The following is a 16,927-nucleotide window of genomic DNA, read 5'->3' as shown; positions in this document are numbered from 1 at the left end:
AGCGTCTAATGCAAATCTTTAAAGGATACGCCAGTGAAATGATCTGTCTTATATGCTATAGAAGATTTGTATACACTGAGCAATGTCTGCGTAAGTTGTAGAAGGACGAGAGGAAACTGTCATCACAGAAGGAATAGACATATGAAGAGAGAGATACGTGTCAATTCTTTAATCACAAGCAGTTCCCTTGCTCACCACCCCCGCTCTTGTTTACCCTGCTCTTTCCTAGATTATATTATATTCCCATTTGCGCCTTATTTTTGCCTGTGCCAAGACTTGCAAGTGGACAGCCAAAGCACTGCTCAGCCTCTGTGGGTAATTCAGGATAAATAATGCATCACACTTTTGGACAGACTTCATCCCATCATCACTGAGGAAGATCCAGCTCACCAGAGGCTTGATATGTAGAGAGGAAAGGGATAGAAAGGCAAAGATAAGGAAAAGATACACATTTATTTAGTTGAACTGACAGAGAGGAAAAGTGATGGGGACAGAGTTGGAGACAAAAAAAGAGGACTTGACAGAGATGGTGACAGATGTCCAACATAGGCAGCAGCAGCTTTTCCAGCAGGATGTCGAGGTTTTGCGTTTGAGTGACAGATCTTTTAGTGATCCTGTCAGCTGCCACAATTGGAGATTAGCTGGAGAATTGGCTGAAGGCAAAAAATGTTCAGATAAAGCGCAAGTGTCTTCATAAAAAGTTAGTTAAAAAAATTGTGTTAAAAGCAGCATTGAACATAGTGGTATAACACTAAGGACATTCAAGGAGTTTCTATATTAAGAGGACCTAAAAGGAACAGTTAGTTATGTCTTTTTTCAGTTAACTTCAATTTAGTTCACTTCAGTTCAGTTCAAATAATGCCACATCACAGCAAGCACATCACTTTATATTGTAAGGTAAAGAGCCTGCATCCAGGAAAAACCCCAAACACTAACAATCGAACAACCCAGAGATTAATAAAAAATTAATAATTAAATGTAGAGCATTGTGTAAGCACAAAGATGGGCCTGAAAGCCAAAGACTCTGCTATCCGTTCTACTTTTAAATAGCAACCACAAGTAAACCAGCAATCTGAGAGTGAAGTGTCTCTCCGGTTAATATATGTTTACCCAACTAAAAATACTTCATGTTGAGATCGGCAGCATTGGTTGGACGTGTTAACCTGAAAGCATGTTGTCATGTGTTGAAGACTTGGAGCTTGGTTCTGAGAATATAAAGTCATCGGGAAAGTGTTTACTGACAAGTAGGATACTTTTCAGACCCAGAGGCTACATCTATTGTTAATATAAAGTCTGTGGTTTGGTTCAGTTGGCATAGATAGTGTATATATATATATATATATATATGTATATATATATATGCCATAGATTGCCATAGTATGGAAGGTCCAGTTAGACCAAGGGTGTCCAACTCCAGGCCTCAAGGGTTTTAGATATCACCCTGGGTCAAATTAGTTCATTACCAGGCCTCTGGAGAACTTCAAGACATGCTGAGGAGGTAATTTAGCCATTTAAATCAGCTGTGTTGGATCAAGGACACATCTAAAACCTGCAGGACACCCCTGAGTTAGACTATCAGATTTCTGAGTCTGGATCAAACACCAAAAGACTGCAGTCTGGTTAAAAAGGTAAACAGCGGACAGTAACGCTATGAATGTGATGTTGGGAATAATTGGAAAATATGGTCGTGTATTTATGATATGCAGCTTTTTGTTAACCCAGCTGGCTGTTAAAATGAACAAGGACATTTTTTTCAATCTCAACAGTCATAACTAAGGGGCAAATTACATCAAAAAAATATTTAAAGACTTTGAACAAATGGCTAAAACTGTATTTGTTGAAAGGGACTTCACATTTGGCACTTTTGACTTTGCAAGGTTTTACTTCTTTAAGATGTTGTCCCAGTTCAGTTTCAACAGAATAGCAACAGAGAGAATCTGCTCCACGTTAATCTCGCTGTCTAAGCACTTAATTGTCCATAAGCACATTTGACCAGAAGAAGAAAAAGCTTTTTTTTCTGTCCTTTGACTTCGATTCAGTTTTTCAGTCTCATAGGAGACCTTACCAAAGCAGCAATCAGTTATTTAAGCCCCCATGAAAAGGTTCAAGTTTTCTTTTGTCCCAGCGACTCTGAGAAGCGGGTCTATACTTTTATTACAATTAAACTTAACTACTGCAGCACATTGCACTCTACTCTCCCCCCCAGAAGCTTTTAAAACAATGGCAGCTTACAAAGTACTTCTGGCAGACTGTAACTGGAGCAAGTGGAGTGCTCACATCACTGCTGTTTTAAAGTCCCTGAACTGGCTCCTGATGCTTTTGAGGATAGATATTTAAGATCCTGGGAATATGGATGTCTTCTTAAAGAAGCAATTAAACTGGTTGATATGCTGAAAAAAAGACACCTGACCTGTGTGGTGCCCTCAGTCTTTGCTGCTCACTCTAGCAAAGATGAAAGACTGTGATGGATTTGACTTTGGCAGTTTTGGACCCAAAGTGCCTTAAAAAAATTCTCCTATTTATACATTTATTCTCCATAACCCTGAAACCTGCGTATCTCTGTTCAGTTATAAATTATTATATCCATCCTTCCATCCATTTTCTTCCACTTATCCTCATCAGGGTTGCAGGAGGGGCTGAGCCTATCCCGGCTGCCATAGAAAGGCCATGGTCAGGTGACAGATTTAGGACTTTTTGCTCTTCTTTTTTTATAAGTGTCTTGAAAAATATTATTCCTTCTAGGCTGGACAACTGCAGTTCATTGTTGTAATTTAGGTTGTTGAAAAGTTCTTTAAAGAGCTGTAGAGTTGATCCAGTATACTGCAGAGAAAGTATTCTTCCTGTTAAAAGGGCGTTTTTCCTTCCCATTGTCATCAAGTTCTTCCTAATAGGGGGTTGATTGACTGTTGAGGTTTTCTCTCCATAGTCTAGGACTTTTACCTAACAGTATAAAGCATCTTGAGGTAACAGTTGTTATATTAATGAAAGTGAATTGAAATTGAATTGGATTGTTGCTGCCTCTGCCCTTATTACTTCAGTATGGTATTATCATTGTTGAGCTCCCAGCGGCAGCCCATGTCCCAAGCATTTTTTTCAGCAGTTCAATGAGGTTAGCTCTTTTGTTTAATGGGAGCATTTAGTGGAACCAATTTGGGGTTTTGTTAGTAGGATTAAAAACGAGGAAGTCATCTTTCTGAGCCAGAAGCACAAAAAATGTGTTGAACTGTTGAGTCAATTACAAGAAAGGGGAATTGGAGAGGAGGGGGAAAAGGACTAAAATAATGAAAAAGTATAAAGCATTGTTTTCAATTGTGTGTTTTCCAACGCGTCGGTGTGTGAGGCAGGGGAGCCGAGCTTTGCTGTGTTCGCTGTGTACAATAACACCAGAATCTGCTCTCATCCCCGGTATGACTGCCTGTGGAACAAACATCTTCAAAGGGAAACACGATTGTTTACTGTCAGTCTGCGGACCAGCATGGGGTGAGAAGACATGAATGGGGCCCACAGAGAAGGAGGAGATGATGTGGGGGTGAGATAATGGAGGAGGAAATGAAGAAGATGGGAACGGCAGAGCGTGGAAAAACAGAACCACGGCTCCAAGGAGGAAAAATGAGTGAAGGATGCAAGAGTTGCTCCAAATGTGAGATGCCTGCAAGTGTATACTTAACATTTTTGAATAACATCATCTATCATTTTCAGAACAACATTTTCCTTGTTTAAAAAAAAAAAAAAAGGTTGAGAATTAGGTGAAATTGGAGGTTTTGCTCTGAGTGGAGTTTTGCCTTCAAGGCTCACTAGTTTTTTCTCTCCTTTCTTAATGTCCGTGGAGCGATGATGTCGCAAGATATTAACACTCGTCTCCAGAAAATTAGAAAAGAGAGAAGGCAGATGTCAGAATTGAATACATCTGTGCATCTCTTTTAATTTGCATTTTTATCACTATAATCTTGAACATCAGCTACTTGTATTCATGACGCCTGGTTGGTTGATACTGTCACTGAATACCAATAAGGAAGATGTGTTAAGACAAACAAACACTAGATTATTTTATGAAGGTGAAGGGAAGCATTGCTTTAACAGCTGATCCAGCAAATACTCTTCAGAAGTTTTTTATATAGTACAAAACAACTACTCAACCTTTTACATTACAGTCTATGACTTTCTGTTTTTGAAGTATGGGTGCTATGTGTGTTGCACGCTCAGTCTCTGGGTGATCAGTTTACCAGTTGGTCACTGCAACTAGCGTTACTACTGTGAATAAAAATCCTTAGGAATTCTTAAAATCTCATAATAGCAAAATTTACCATTTAAGAGGTTGAAAACTGTTAGTTCTTCAATTCTGTTTGGTTCTGAAGTTATTTAGTCATGTCACTGTGAGAATTCTTAGACAGCTCTGTTTTTCATCCCTCTACAAATTAGATTGTGCAGTGTTACTGTATTATTAAACTGTAGACATATAGTTTGATTAGATTTGATAGTTTATATATAAAATAACGCTAATTGAACTCCTGAAAGGACGATGAAGCAGAGGATGATTGAAATTGGAAATGGAAATGATTTGGTACAGATATTCTTGGTTGGAAACAAGCTCCTGCTTTACACAGATCATGGGATTTGACTACCTTAATTGCAGCAACCTGTAGCATGCAATGTGGTGGTAGCAAAATCTCCAAATCTGAAGCCAGAAACCAGTGGCATGCTCCTCTGTGGTTGACGGAAATGTTACCCTAGCTAAAGATTTAACTCTCCGGGGATCTTGACGCAACATGGAGCATGAGCTCAACTGGCGAATTGTACGTGGTCAGCTTAACCGTTGTGGTGAACCAGTCGGATTATGTGCCAACCGTCACTTATGGGCTTCAGATATGGCCACAAAAATGAGGTCGATGATACAACCAAAATGAGCTTCCTCCGTAGGGTGGCTCGGTTTGATCTCAGAGGTGTGGAGAGGAGCTCGGGCATGCAGAGGGAGCACAGAGTGGGACGCCTGCTACTTTACACTTTAATAAACAAACTTAGGCAACGCTAAACCAAATGCTTATTTTGCACCTCAGTATTCTATTTGAGCTGACAGCAGGGTGTTTACTTGCACAGAGTCTATTTCTGATGTTCATTTTCATTGAAAGTTTGGCTTGAATTTTTATTTCTATGGTTTTAAAAGTGTTTTTTGTTTTTTTGAGAGAGAGAGAGAGAGTTTTCAAATGGCTTTATGCTGTCAGTGACTTTTAGTGAGGTGACTGAGCACAACAAAGTGGAGGTTCATGGAGCTTTTATGCCAGCAAGGCAGCTTAGTCATCACGACTGTTGATTCTGTAAGGGTCAGAAGGTATGTGACGCACTGGGAGGTCATACATTCTTTCTGCTGGTTGTGCCACCGGATGGCTGGTCACTATGGTAACATCAGCACTAAATTAAACTGAAGCGAGTCGATTTAATTTTAAAAAAATGAATAATAAAATGTGCTGTAAGAAGACTGCAGACAAACATTACTACTGATACAGAAACACATCTGTGGGCTGAGGCCAAAGCCCAGGAGCTCAGATGTTGTCAAAACCCACTAACTCATCAACTGTTTTCTGATCCCATACAGAGCCTGCACTAATGCCGTTATCACTTACAGGACACAGCCTCAAACTAGTCCAGTGTTGACAAGCAGGGCAAGAAAGGATTTGGTCCTTCAGTCATGTGTGTATTGTGTTGTGGCTTCTAGGCCACGCTTCATCCATTTATACTCATTCAGCTGAGAATGAGTGCTTTACAATGAAATCTTTTCTGCCTTTACACCTTTCTACTGTGAGGAGATAGAGCAGATGCCTGATAGGAGATAGAAAACGTCTAAGTTGTTTTCGCCTGACCTGCCTTTTCAGAGCAGGGCAGAAGGAGGAAAAAGGAGGAGATGAGCAGAGACACTAAAGTCGGTGTGCCTGCGGGTAAAGTGAAATCCAGTCAAAAGTAGAAATTCAGAGTTTGGATTATATTTTTTTAACAACAGGCTGCTGTTTGTTTGAAATGCCTTAGAAGGAGGGAAAAGGAGAAATTTCTCAATGTACTGAAATACAAACATCCCCACCACCCCACCAAACAAAAAAATAAAAGAGCTGCACCTACAATACAATAATAATAATAACTAGAATTATTCAGAGAGTGCAAAGTTCTGCCGAGGTGGCTCAGTCTCTGGGCAGTATTTACTTTTAAGGGCATAGTATAGTAGGAGTAGGCTAACCTGCACTCAAAAAAATAATTCATTGGATGAACGTAATTTTATCTTGCCACTTATATTCCATCTAAACAAATCATGTTATATTAATCCATCTTGGTTGTGTTGTGTCAACACAATATATGTGTGTAGGTTTAACATAATATCAACATTAACATTCAATTAATTTGACTTTTGTTCAATCAACATGTTTGTACCACATTAGTCTAATTAGATTTATTTAAATTCATCTTATATTGTTGTGGGCAGCACGGTGGTTAGCACTGTTGCCGCACAGCAAGAAGGTCCTGAGTTCAATTCCACCATCAGGCCGGGGTCTTTCTGTGTGGAGTTTGCATGTTCTCCCCGTGTTTGCGTGGGTTCCCTCCGGGTACTCCGGCTTCCTCCCACTGTCCAAAGACATGCAGCTTGTGGGGATAGGTTAATTGGATAATCCAAATTGCCACTAGGTGTGAATGTGCGAGTGAATGTGAGTGCGAATGGTTGTCTGTCCCTGTGTGTTGGCCCTGCGACAGACTGGCGACCTGTCCAGGGTGTACCCCGCCTCTCGCCCTATGACAGCTGGGATAGGCTCCAGCGACCCTGAAAAGGATAAGCGGAAGTGAATGGATGGATGGATCTTATATTGTTTAAACACTTTGGCACATCAAAAGTCAGTCTTGTTACATGAACTAGTAAAATATTTGTTTGTTACACCAATGATAATCTTGTTGAATGAATGAAATGTAACTTATGTCTGTAGTACATGTTGTATTCATATTACATAATGTTCAAAAACAAATTTAAGAGATTTACGGCAACTTCCAATCCCCCCATCTTCTTATCTTTATCTGGGCTGCAGAAGTGATAGAGTAACAGGGGCAGGGTACAGACTGGACAGGTCGCTAGTCTATCATACAGAGACAAACAACCATTTGCACTTCAACACCTTTGCGTAATTTAGAATAACCAGTTACCCTTACAACTGCATGGCTTTTAACTGTGGAGGAAACCAGAGTACGCAGAGAGAACCAACTGCAAACTTCGCCACATTGTGGATTTGAACCCAGGATCTTCTTGCTCTGAGGCAACAGCACGAACCACCATGGCATTAATCTGCCAATGCAGACTTAACAAAAGTAGGAAAGCTATGCTTGATGATGCTTTATGTCGTTGTCCTTGACAAGTTAAACCATAAGAAATAGTAACAGCATACACGTGGTGTGGTTGTCTGCCTCTTGTGAGCCCAGTGATTTTCCTGTGGTTTGACATCTAATCTGATCTTGTGGGTTAGGGTTACTGGCTTACTGGAGGGCACTCCAGTAAGAGTGGCTGGATCCAGGCAACTAACCACTCTTACTAGATTGTATGATGTCATCTCAACAAGAACAAATTAAGTTGCTGAATTTCATGCAGATGCTACATGATTTAATTACGTTCACCATAGAAACATGAAATTATTTAGTTCAAATTACAAGTTTGGATCTTGTGCACGTAACAACCACCCAATTTAATTTTTTTGAGTGTGTAAATAACATAAGATGAATAACGTACATATATAATATTATATAATCTAATACTACCGTATATTGCTAATTAACTGGGCACCTCATTCTCTTTCCTTTTGCAATATTTTCTTGAAGATAAAGAGTTTTGGGGGTCAACTTAAAAGAAATTCAGATGTGAAATCAAAAGTGAGGTCAGAGGTCATGTGACATGATTTATGGAGGCAAAAGAATCCCCATATATTGTTCCCTGTATTCCTATTTATTAATGCAATAGCAGTAAGAGACATAGTTTTAAATAGCTTCTCACTTAGACCTTTGACCTTAGATCGGCCTATTAACCTAAAAGGAGAGGTCAGAGGTCAAATGTGATGTGATATTTTAAATCTTTATACAGTACTGTCTACATGTTGACAACACACACCACATTTGTAAGAATCATAGTTGCTTTTTGTCAGTTTTCCACCAATAAATCTTGAAGACCTCGGGGGATGTAAGCCACATTTTACTAGATTGTTAACATGACCTCAAGTTTACACCCTTGAAAAAAGTAATGAGAAATTATTCAGAAACTTTCCAGCTAGTGAGTACTATGTCATTTTGTCTCATTTTTGTCATTTATGTCTAATTTTTCTTCTTCTTGCCATAAAAAGTTTAAACAGAAACCTGAATCTTTACCTGAACCTTTAATTTTTTTTAAATTAAAGGAAATAGAACATTTAACTGACGCATTTCTGTTTTTTAAAAACTGATATAGCTGGGCAACATGTTCAGGATGTAAGCCTTACTCTGTGACAGCTGGGATGGGCTCCCTGAATTGGATCAAAGATAGATGGATGAAAGCAAGTCCACTGAGTCCAAGAGTTATAATTACACATTTACAGTACATCGGTAGAAACATAGTCTCACGGGTGAAAGCCCGTTCATTTCTTTATAGCTCTGCCTCTTCCTTATGTCGACTCTGTGACTCTGCATTTTTTTCCAGTTTCAGTATTTTTCCTCCCCACTTAAGTTGCAAAGCATCACAACAATGTGATTGGTCAGGTGCAATGATGGCCCCACAACAACATCATGATCTCTTAACATAGTGATCTCAGATATCATCATATGGCCCAGTACATCCATGTAAGAGTGAATCACCAGCTGACCTACACACCTGTGTTCTGGGCTTGTTGTGTCTGAGAGAGGAAATATTCTAAGAGTGATTCTGGGTCCAGTCGGAATCCAACACTGGGCTCAGAAACACCTGCAGAAACCCAATCAGAGGAAGCTTAAGGAGAAAGATGTCACACTAGATGAAGTCGATTAGAAAATGCAACGCAGCAAAGAGTTTTTAATTTTTCTTTAAAACCAAATGTCAACACAAAAATGCAGCTGATAACACTCTGAGAATCACAGCTACATTTATTTGTCTTTCTTTGTCTCCTCACCCTCGCAGAGCCAGGCCATGCGTATCGTTCGGACAGTCGGGCAGGCGTTTGAAGTTTGTCACAAACTGAGTCTGCAGCACACGCAGCAGAACACAGATGGACAGGACGACCACCACAGCGACAAGAACAGCAATGACTCCTCCGTCACAGGTAGACACGAACACCATTCCATTTTTTATTCTATAAAAGCACTTCTGCTGTGGCCTCAAGTCTGTTAAAAAGTGCTTACTGCAAGTTCAGTTGTGCGTACTGTGATCACTTTGGAGAATGGTGGAGCTGCAGAGGCACTAAAGACTGCAAGGTGAAAGTTGCGTGTGAGTTTTCAATTTGAATTAAACTCATTAAAAGACAAAAAGTAGACGTGAGCTCGCTGAGGAGAGGTCAGGAGCAAATGCAACGAATGATTGAGTGACGTTTTGTCTCAGGGTAATTCATTTGTTGTTTTACCTTCAGCAGGCGTTGTTAGTGAACGCTGAGACAGTCTAAGACTGTTTTTCTGCGAGATGCCAGAAATGTTATTTTGCCATGTAAAGCGCCCACTTAGATAAAACGCACTGTGATTTTAAGACGAGTAAATACAGCTGTTTACGAGGTTTACTTTCAGATGAGAACTGTGCAGGGAGTGAGCGGATAGATAGACGTGTGTGGGTTGATGTAATGTAGTGCTTCAGAGGCGTGTGCTGTGATTGTGCTGTGAAGGAGACTCGAGGCTTGTTTGGCTGTGGCAGTAAAAACATTGTCGGTGTGTCTAAAATTAAAAGCAGACCTCGAGAGCAGACTTTCTGGACCATTTTCATGTGCCAACAAAGGGCACATCGCTGATAGAAACAGCCAGGCTTGTGCTGCCGATAGACTGATAGACCTTGTCTTTTTTTTTAGACACCCATAACAAAACATTGTTAAATTGAGTGCCTACATGTGGGTGGATTCAGTGTTGCTCTTTCATATTAGCTGGAGGTTGTCCAGGTGGCTGAGTGAATAAGACTCATACTTGCAATTTCCATCCTGTATAATTTCCCCCTGCCTCACTTATTTCCAATCACCTCTCTGCTTCTGTATTCATAGAAATGCAGAAATTATCCCCAAAATAGTTTATGGTTACAGTTGATATGAACATCATTCAAAATGGCATGTTTATGCCTTTTTACTGCAAAAGCTTTTTTTTTTTTTTGCTGTTCCATCCTCATTATGCAGCAAGTCTCTCTTCACCTTTGTCTTTCCTCTCAAGGAAAAATGTTCTCTGTTTGGATGCTGCACTGTTGCCATAACACTGTAGCATCCAAACAGACTGATGGCTGTTGGTTTTTGCCTGCTCTGCTCCTTGGTTCACCACCACGAGACTAATTTACGACGTAAGCAATTCATTATTTTTATCTTCTGATAAAATCTAAAGTGATGCCTCCTGTTTTAACATGAATCTGTTGTTTAAACTAAATCCGATATAAATTTAGCAGCTATTCTCCTCAAGGTGGCCTCGTTGCCAGCCTCTGGTCTGTTTGTCCCCATCAGCATCAATGTGTAACATACGTGAAGTGGACTACAGTAGAGATATCAAGGTCCTTTGATGTCTAAAATAGAAGCCGTGCAACCACTGGCAACTGAGAATATTAAGAATAGTAACTGAGGGAATATTGTAGAAGTTTGTTAGTGTCTTTCCGTAACAAAACGTAAAAGCAAAACTGCAAGACATGAAACTGATTTAAAATATTAATATAATGCAATTATAATATAAATAAGTATTTACTAATAGTCAATAAGCACAAATCTGTGTGTAACCTGCGCGTATGAACATTCATCATCATCATCATTCATCAGACATTTATAATATTTGTATCTGAATTTGTTTGTACAAACAAATTTAAGTGTCTCTGACCATCTGGACAAGCAAATGAAGTATTATTATCCTTATTATTGTTATTAATGCTAAAAATAACATCAGTTTTAAATGTTAAAAGAATTATTACATTTAATATAAAGAAAACAGAATATTCAATTGAAAGGTGTAGGCTTTTAATTTGAACCTGTGTTCTTTGTCATCTCTTAAATTATCGTATCTTTCATTAAAAATGACATATCGTTGCTGGATGCAGCAGGCTAATTTCGTCGCATTATTCCAGTCTGCCCTGAGTTTCTGATCTCTTTTGATGTCCAAATTTTGTTCCTTTATTTGAGCCACGGTGGGTGTCTCAGAGGAAACCATATTCAAAACTTTCATTTCAGCCAGTTCAATTCAATTCAATTCAGTTTCATTTATACAGCGCCAAATCACAAAAGCAGTCGCCTCAAGGTGGTTTATTTTGTAAGGTAGACCCCACTAAAATACACGCAGAGAAAAACCCAACAATCATATGACCCCCTATGAGCAAGCACTTTGGCGACAGTGGGAAGGAAAAACTCCCTTTTAACAGGAAGAAACCTCCGGCAGAAACAGGCTCAGGGAGGGGCGGCCATCTGCCACGAACGGTTGGGGTGAGAGAAGGAAGACAGGATAAAGACACGCTGTGGAAGAGAGCCAGAGATTAATCACAAGTAATGAGTCAATGCAGAGAGGTCTATTAACACATAGTGAATGAGAAAGGAGCCTTTGGATATAACTGTTTTAATTTCTTCAGCTGGACTTCCTGCTGCTTTCTTGTCTTAGGAGTACAGTAGCGTCACCACTTTCTCTGTTCACCTGGAGGCATTTCCTTATAAAGAGAAATGTGGGCGGAAGAGTATGGTGATTATACGAGACTGTTGGTTCAGAACTGTTCTCGTTTATTAACAAATGTAGGAACAAAATAGGCCAGTCACATTTCATTAATTGGACAGTAGTATAGCATACGTGCTTATTTTTACACTGTGTAAGAATGTACATATTAGTACATGAAGACCATTGGGGTTGCTGAAAAATGGAGATGTTGCCAATCGGATGCTTTTCAGATATTGATAAAATTAATAAAAGCATCCATTGAGTTGATACCCAGGTTATTGGCTTTTCTAACTCGTCTAATGTTGTGTTGTCAGTTTCAGTTTTAACCTTGAGATAGGAAAGAGTCCCAGGAAGAACCAGTGAGAGTCCATTAGCACTTGTTCTATCAGATTGTAATCCTAAAAAGCATGTTTTTAATGCCCTAAGCAAAATGTGAAAGAAGTGTCATCAGTTCCATTGCGGAAGTCCTAAAAGTAAAGCAAAATCTGACGGGCTGTCAGCACATTCCCCAGTGCCCACAAACACCTACACACTTCGCACAGTCATGTGTCCTCAGACTGCACTAATAGGTTGTACTGGAGACGCACTGCACATACACAGCTGTAGATGTGCAGTAGATTCCTGCCTGTATTGTGCCCAAACTGGAAAGAAGGAGAATGGTATGCTAGAGTGAATATCATGGATGAGTCAACACAGAGAAACGGCACAACAACACTGGTGGGCTGAGCTACTTTTATCCGCTGCCTGATGTCTGGACGGCTTGGGTTGTGTGGCAGCCCGGGGACACATGGCTCTCAGTGGGGTCCTGAGAGGACAAGACAAGGAGTCATCAAATGCAGCTCTTTTACACCATTGTTCAAGATCTTACAGCGGCCAGCTGCTGGTCGTCCTCCCTGCTCTGATCTACACCGGGCAGGGATATGTTATCTGCAGATTCCCCTCCAGCCCTCCAAAGACGAGCTCGTTTTCACATGCTGATGAGCCCGGAGATCACCCACACACTCTAACTGTGCATCGCACACACATTGTAAAGCGGACCTCACATGCATACAAGGAAAGGTCTGTACACATGCACTCACTGTCACGGTGTGTTAAATAACACAAGCGCCGTCACGCACAGCCAATGTGCTTATCTGAAGAACTAATTATCATGGCAATGAGAGGAGAGGGGAGGAAAAAAAGGGGAGATAATGTGCTGGAGGAAGGCATGTCTAGTTGAGATGAGGAAGAGGAAATGATGTTAGAGGGGAAAATAAACTCAGGAGGAGGATGAAAGGAAGAAGAAAGACCAAATGTAGATTAGAAAAGAGAGGGGATGGAGAACTGGGTTGAACAGCAGGGAGTCACAAGAAGGAAGAAAAGGAAGAGAAGAAAGTGTGCAGCAATGTTTCTGTACTGTTTCAGAGGAGTTGTCCAACCCAGACTGAGTAATATAAACAACAAAGAACTTTGTAAAGTCAGCTTCCAACCTTGGAACTGGATCTAACGAAGCCCACTGAATGATAACAAATGCCAGTGTCATTACAGTTCAATTTAGCATGAGTTATAACAGAGCCACAGGCGTGAATATCCATTCAGCAGTAACTAGATAGTCAGTGAATGCTGAGTATACTGGGTAAAAAGCCCACGGGCTATATGATAACTTTTTTAGCTACAGTTTAAAAGCACACAGAACAAAAACTGTTTATTTGAACAAGTTATTTTGATTCAGTCAGTGTGATTTTTTTGACTATTTTATTCATGGAGTGACAAAAAGCAACACAACTGCACCTGCTTCCAGTTCATTTATACCTGTTTAACCCTTTTTTCAACTAAGAAACAGTAAAAGCTCAGAGTAATTTTGGTCATTTTAACAGTGAATTGAAGCACTAGTGATTCCACAGTTTTCTTCCCCTTCTCTTTCAATTCACACTCACTTATAGAGTAATGAACCACTGCAGCTGCTGCTGCTGCTGCTACTTTGGTTTTAAAAGATTTAGAATATTCCAGTAGCTTAAACAAGATAAATTACTCAATCTGATTACATTTTTATAACTCCTCCCCCCTGTTCCCTGTGCTAATCAGAAAAATATTCACTGCATATAAGCTTCCATGCAGATGAGTCTAATTAATGGTTACCCACAGTGCACTTATGTTGTCTCCTGGCTTCCCTCAGCGTTTTGGAGACAAAGAAGGGTTCAGTTCCCCCTTCCCTCAGGTCAACCCTGCCCTTCCCTTACTTGCACTTCTGCCGAGGCACTGGAGACCTCTGCCACCTGGGCCTCTTGTCACCACCGTCTGCACCCACAGTGGACTTGGGTGGGCACTGAGGCTGAAGGCAGCTGGCGGCTGACTTTCTTATATGAGCTGTGGTTTGAGCCTAAAGCTTAATTTGGACTTGTGCAGTGAATCTGTGTAGAGCCTGCAGTGTAACATGCACAGGTGGCTAATTTTACTTATCACTTTTCATTTGAATTATAAACTTTGGGGAAATCTACTTTGCTAAACCTTTATAAAGTGCTTGAAATAATAGTTATGCCATATTCATCATACCAGGGTCACACATTCCAAGAGGAAGTGTTGCTGTATGTAATCATTTATCCAAAACGTATAACGCTTGCTCTCTTTAGTCATTTGTAAATGGCTCCCACCCAGGCCCATGTATGCACCATTTCTCAATTTGCAACAGTCTCCCCACAAAGGAGCTTAGCTCTTTTCTTCTCTCAGTGTAATTAACAATAACAAAGTCATCTGGAAAGAGTTGAGGCTGAACTGGGAATCAAAGACAAAAGGGGGAAATTATGTCAGTAGCAGAGAGCACGGGTAAACACCGGGCAGCAGAGATTTGCCAGTTGAGTAGAAAGGGTGAGTATTACGAGGTGTAATGGAGGAAAAGGTGAGAGTAGTACTGGCAGCAAGTTTTGATTGGTAAGTATTGGAGATGACATGCTGTGCTCCTTCCAAACTCTTGGAGAGGAGGTTTGAGTGGAGGGGGGGGAGAGGATTAATATCTGGGTGCACAAGAGGGGAAAACGAGCTGAGAGAAGTGACACCCTGTGTGGTCTTCTGCTGCTGGAGCCCATCTGCTTTAATGTTTGATTCAGACATGCATTCTTCCGCATACCAGGAACATACAGTGCAGATTTTATCCTGTCACTGAATCGAATTGAATTGAATAGACTGGTTGCAACGAGCTCGGAAAGAACTTGAAACTTCCTAGAGATTGTTGTGTGAGAAAATGCCAGTAGATCACCACTTTCTGAAATACTCAGACCAGTACCATCAACCATAACACATTTTCTTTCCCATTCTGATGCTCTGTTTTAACCTCAGCAAGTCATCTAGACCAGCGGTCCCCAACCCCCGGGCCTCGGACCGGTCCGTGAGTCGTTTGGTACCGGGCCGCGAGAGTTGAGGCTCAAGTGTGAAATGTATGGTTTTCAGGGTTTTTATCGGTTTTTAGCATTATTTTGTTATCGTTTTGATCGTTAACTCGGTTTTCCTGGGTCTTTTCACGTGTGTTATGAATAAATGTTCTTTTTTTCGGTACCGGTACTAGTTTTATTTTGTTGTATTTATCCGCGACACATTAAAGGCCGGTCCGTGAAAATATTGTCGGGCATAAACCGGTCCGTGGCGCAAAAAAGGTTGGAGACCGCTGATCTAGACCATGCCTACATACCTAAATGCGTTGAGTTGCTGCCATGTGATTGGATGATTTGATATTTGTGTTAACGAGCAGGTGAATAGATGAAAGTGAGTGTATTTCCACTATACGTGGAGTTGTGTGATATTCTTATATTCATGCTTTTTCGCTTTATTTCGTGATAGCCAGTGGTGGGCAGATGGATTTACCAGCTGATATAGTTTTGCCAGTGAAGGGAGTACAGCCCATATACCAGTGAAGTGTATTTTTAACAGCTAGAAAACAAACGCAATTTTGTTTTGTGGGCAGTTTTCATGTGCAGTGCAGTTTTGCAGTTTTATGGAATAAAATATAGAAATACAGCCTTGGTTACAAGGTTCACATTGAATTGGGTGAAGACAATTCCAGGTACTGGAAGGAAGTGTTTCAGTGACTGTGACAAAGTTCTACAGAGGAAATATCTGAAGGCAGGAGGAATCTCATAACTGAGAAATCATTGCTGGCATATATCAAGTTAAATCAACATATTTCTGTTTTTTAAATTGACTTTAATGGTACTTTTTAAAAATGTCTTTCAGTGCATCAATCTCACATAAACTGTTGCAGCTTTCAACAGTGTTTTTTACTAAATTAACATGTTTGGATTGCTGGAACTATTAACAGCAACAAAAGTAGTCTTTACCAAATAAAAGGAAAATTAATATTTCCATTAAAATTTTGATTAAACGCGATGGGGCCACAAGCAGAAGAGTGGGAGGGCTGGCTGTGAACAGCAGCTGTTTTGATTTTGTGTCACAGGAAGCAATTTTGTTGATCATCACAGTTAATATCTGCATTGTAAAAACTCTGAAACCACCACTGATTTCTGTATTGAAAATAAATTAACAGCAACAGGAACACTAAATGGAAACTCTCAGGAAGCCCGAGTGTGCTCCCAACAGTACATTTAATTTATATTTACATCAAATTTGACATCTGTGTGGCAATATAAAAACTTGTCAACTATTTAGCATACTGTGGCTGTGTGGAAACTTTTCTCTTAAACGCTTTTATGTTTGTCCACCCATGTGTGTGTGCGTACATGCTCACGCCTACATGTGTGTGTGTGCAGGTGTGCGTGCTTATCCACCTGTGTGTGTATGTACTTTCCTGGGCTCAGTTCGGGAGCTAACAGGTGCAGAGAAGACGGCGACCGTCGCTGAAGAGACCGACATTGATGCCGAGGAGGTGAACCAGGCGCTAGCAGCAGAGGATCTGAACCTCAACAGAGGAGTGACTGACCTGGACGCCACAGCCAAGACAACAGATGTGAACCTCTCAGAAAACAAGGTAGGCAAACACTGTGTGTACAAATAGGCAATGTGGTTGCCGAGGTTCATGTATGTTCTCTGTATGTGTGGCAGCAACTTGGCATTACAGTTGGCAAACGGACAGGCCTTTAGCGCTTTTCTAGTCACTTTATTCTCTAAATTTGAAGCA

General features: G+C 40.5%; 1 protein-coding gene across 2 annotated transcripts in view; it reads left to right on the top strand.

The window, feature by feature from the left end:
• The window catches only part of nos1apa (nitric oxide synthase 1 (neuronal) adaptor protein a), a 227,552-nt gene that overhangs the window by 133,484 nt on the left and 77,141 nt on the right, over positions 1 to 16,927 (top strand). The window contains exons 6-7 of one of the 2 annotated variants that reach the window (XM_087831182.1): positions 9,140 to 9,281; positions 16,560 to 16,777. In XM_087831182.1, coding sequence (XP_087687308.1) covers positions 9,140 to 9,281; positions 16,560 to 16,777 — 360 coding nt within the window. The remainder of the gene's footprint in view (positions 1 to 9,139; positions 9,282 to 16,559; positions 16,778 to 16,927) is intronic. The other variant, XM_006797823.3, reaches the window with a different exon arrangement.

This window comes from Neolamprologus brichardi, chromosome 17 (assembly GCF_056152115.1).
Source record: "Neolamprologus brichardi isolate AB-2024 chromosome 17, ASM5615211v1, whole genome shotgun sequence".
NCBI classification, from domain to species: domain Eukaryota; kingdom Metazoa; phylum Chordata; class Actinopteri; order Cichliformes; family Cichlidae; genus Neolamprologus; species Neolamprologus brichardi.
The sequence above is the reverse complement of the archived record's forward strand: the minus strand, read 5'-3'. Positions and strand labels throughout refer to the sequence as shown.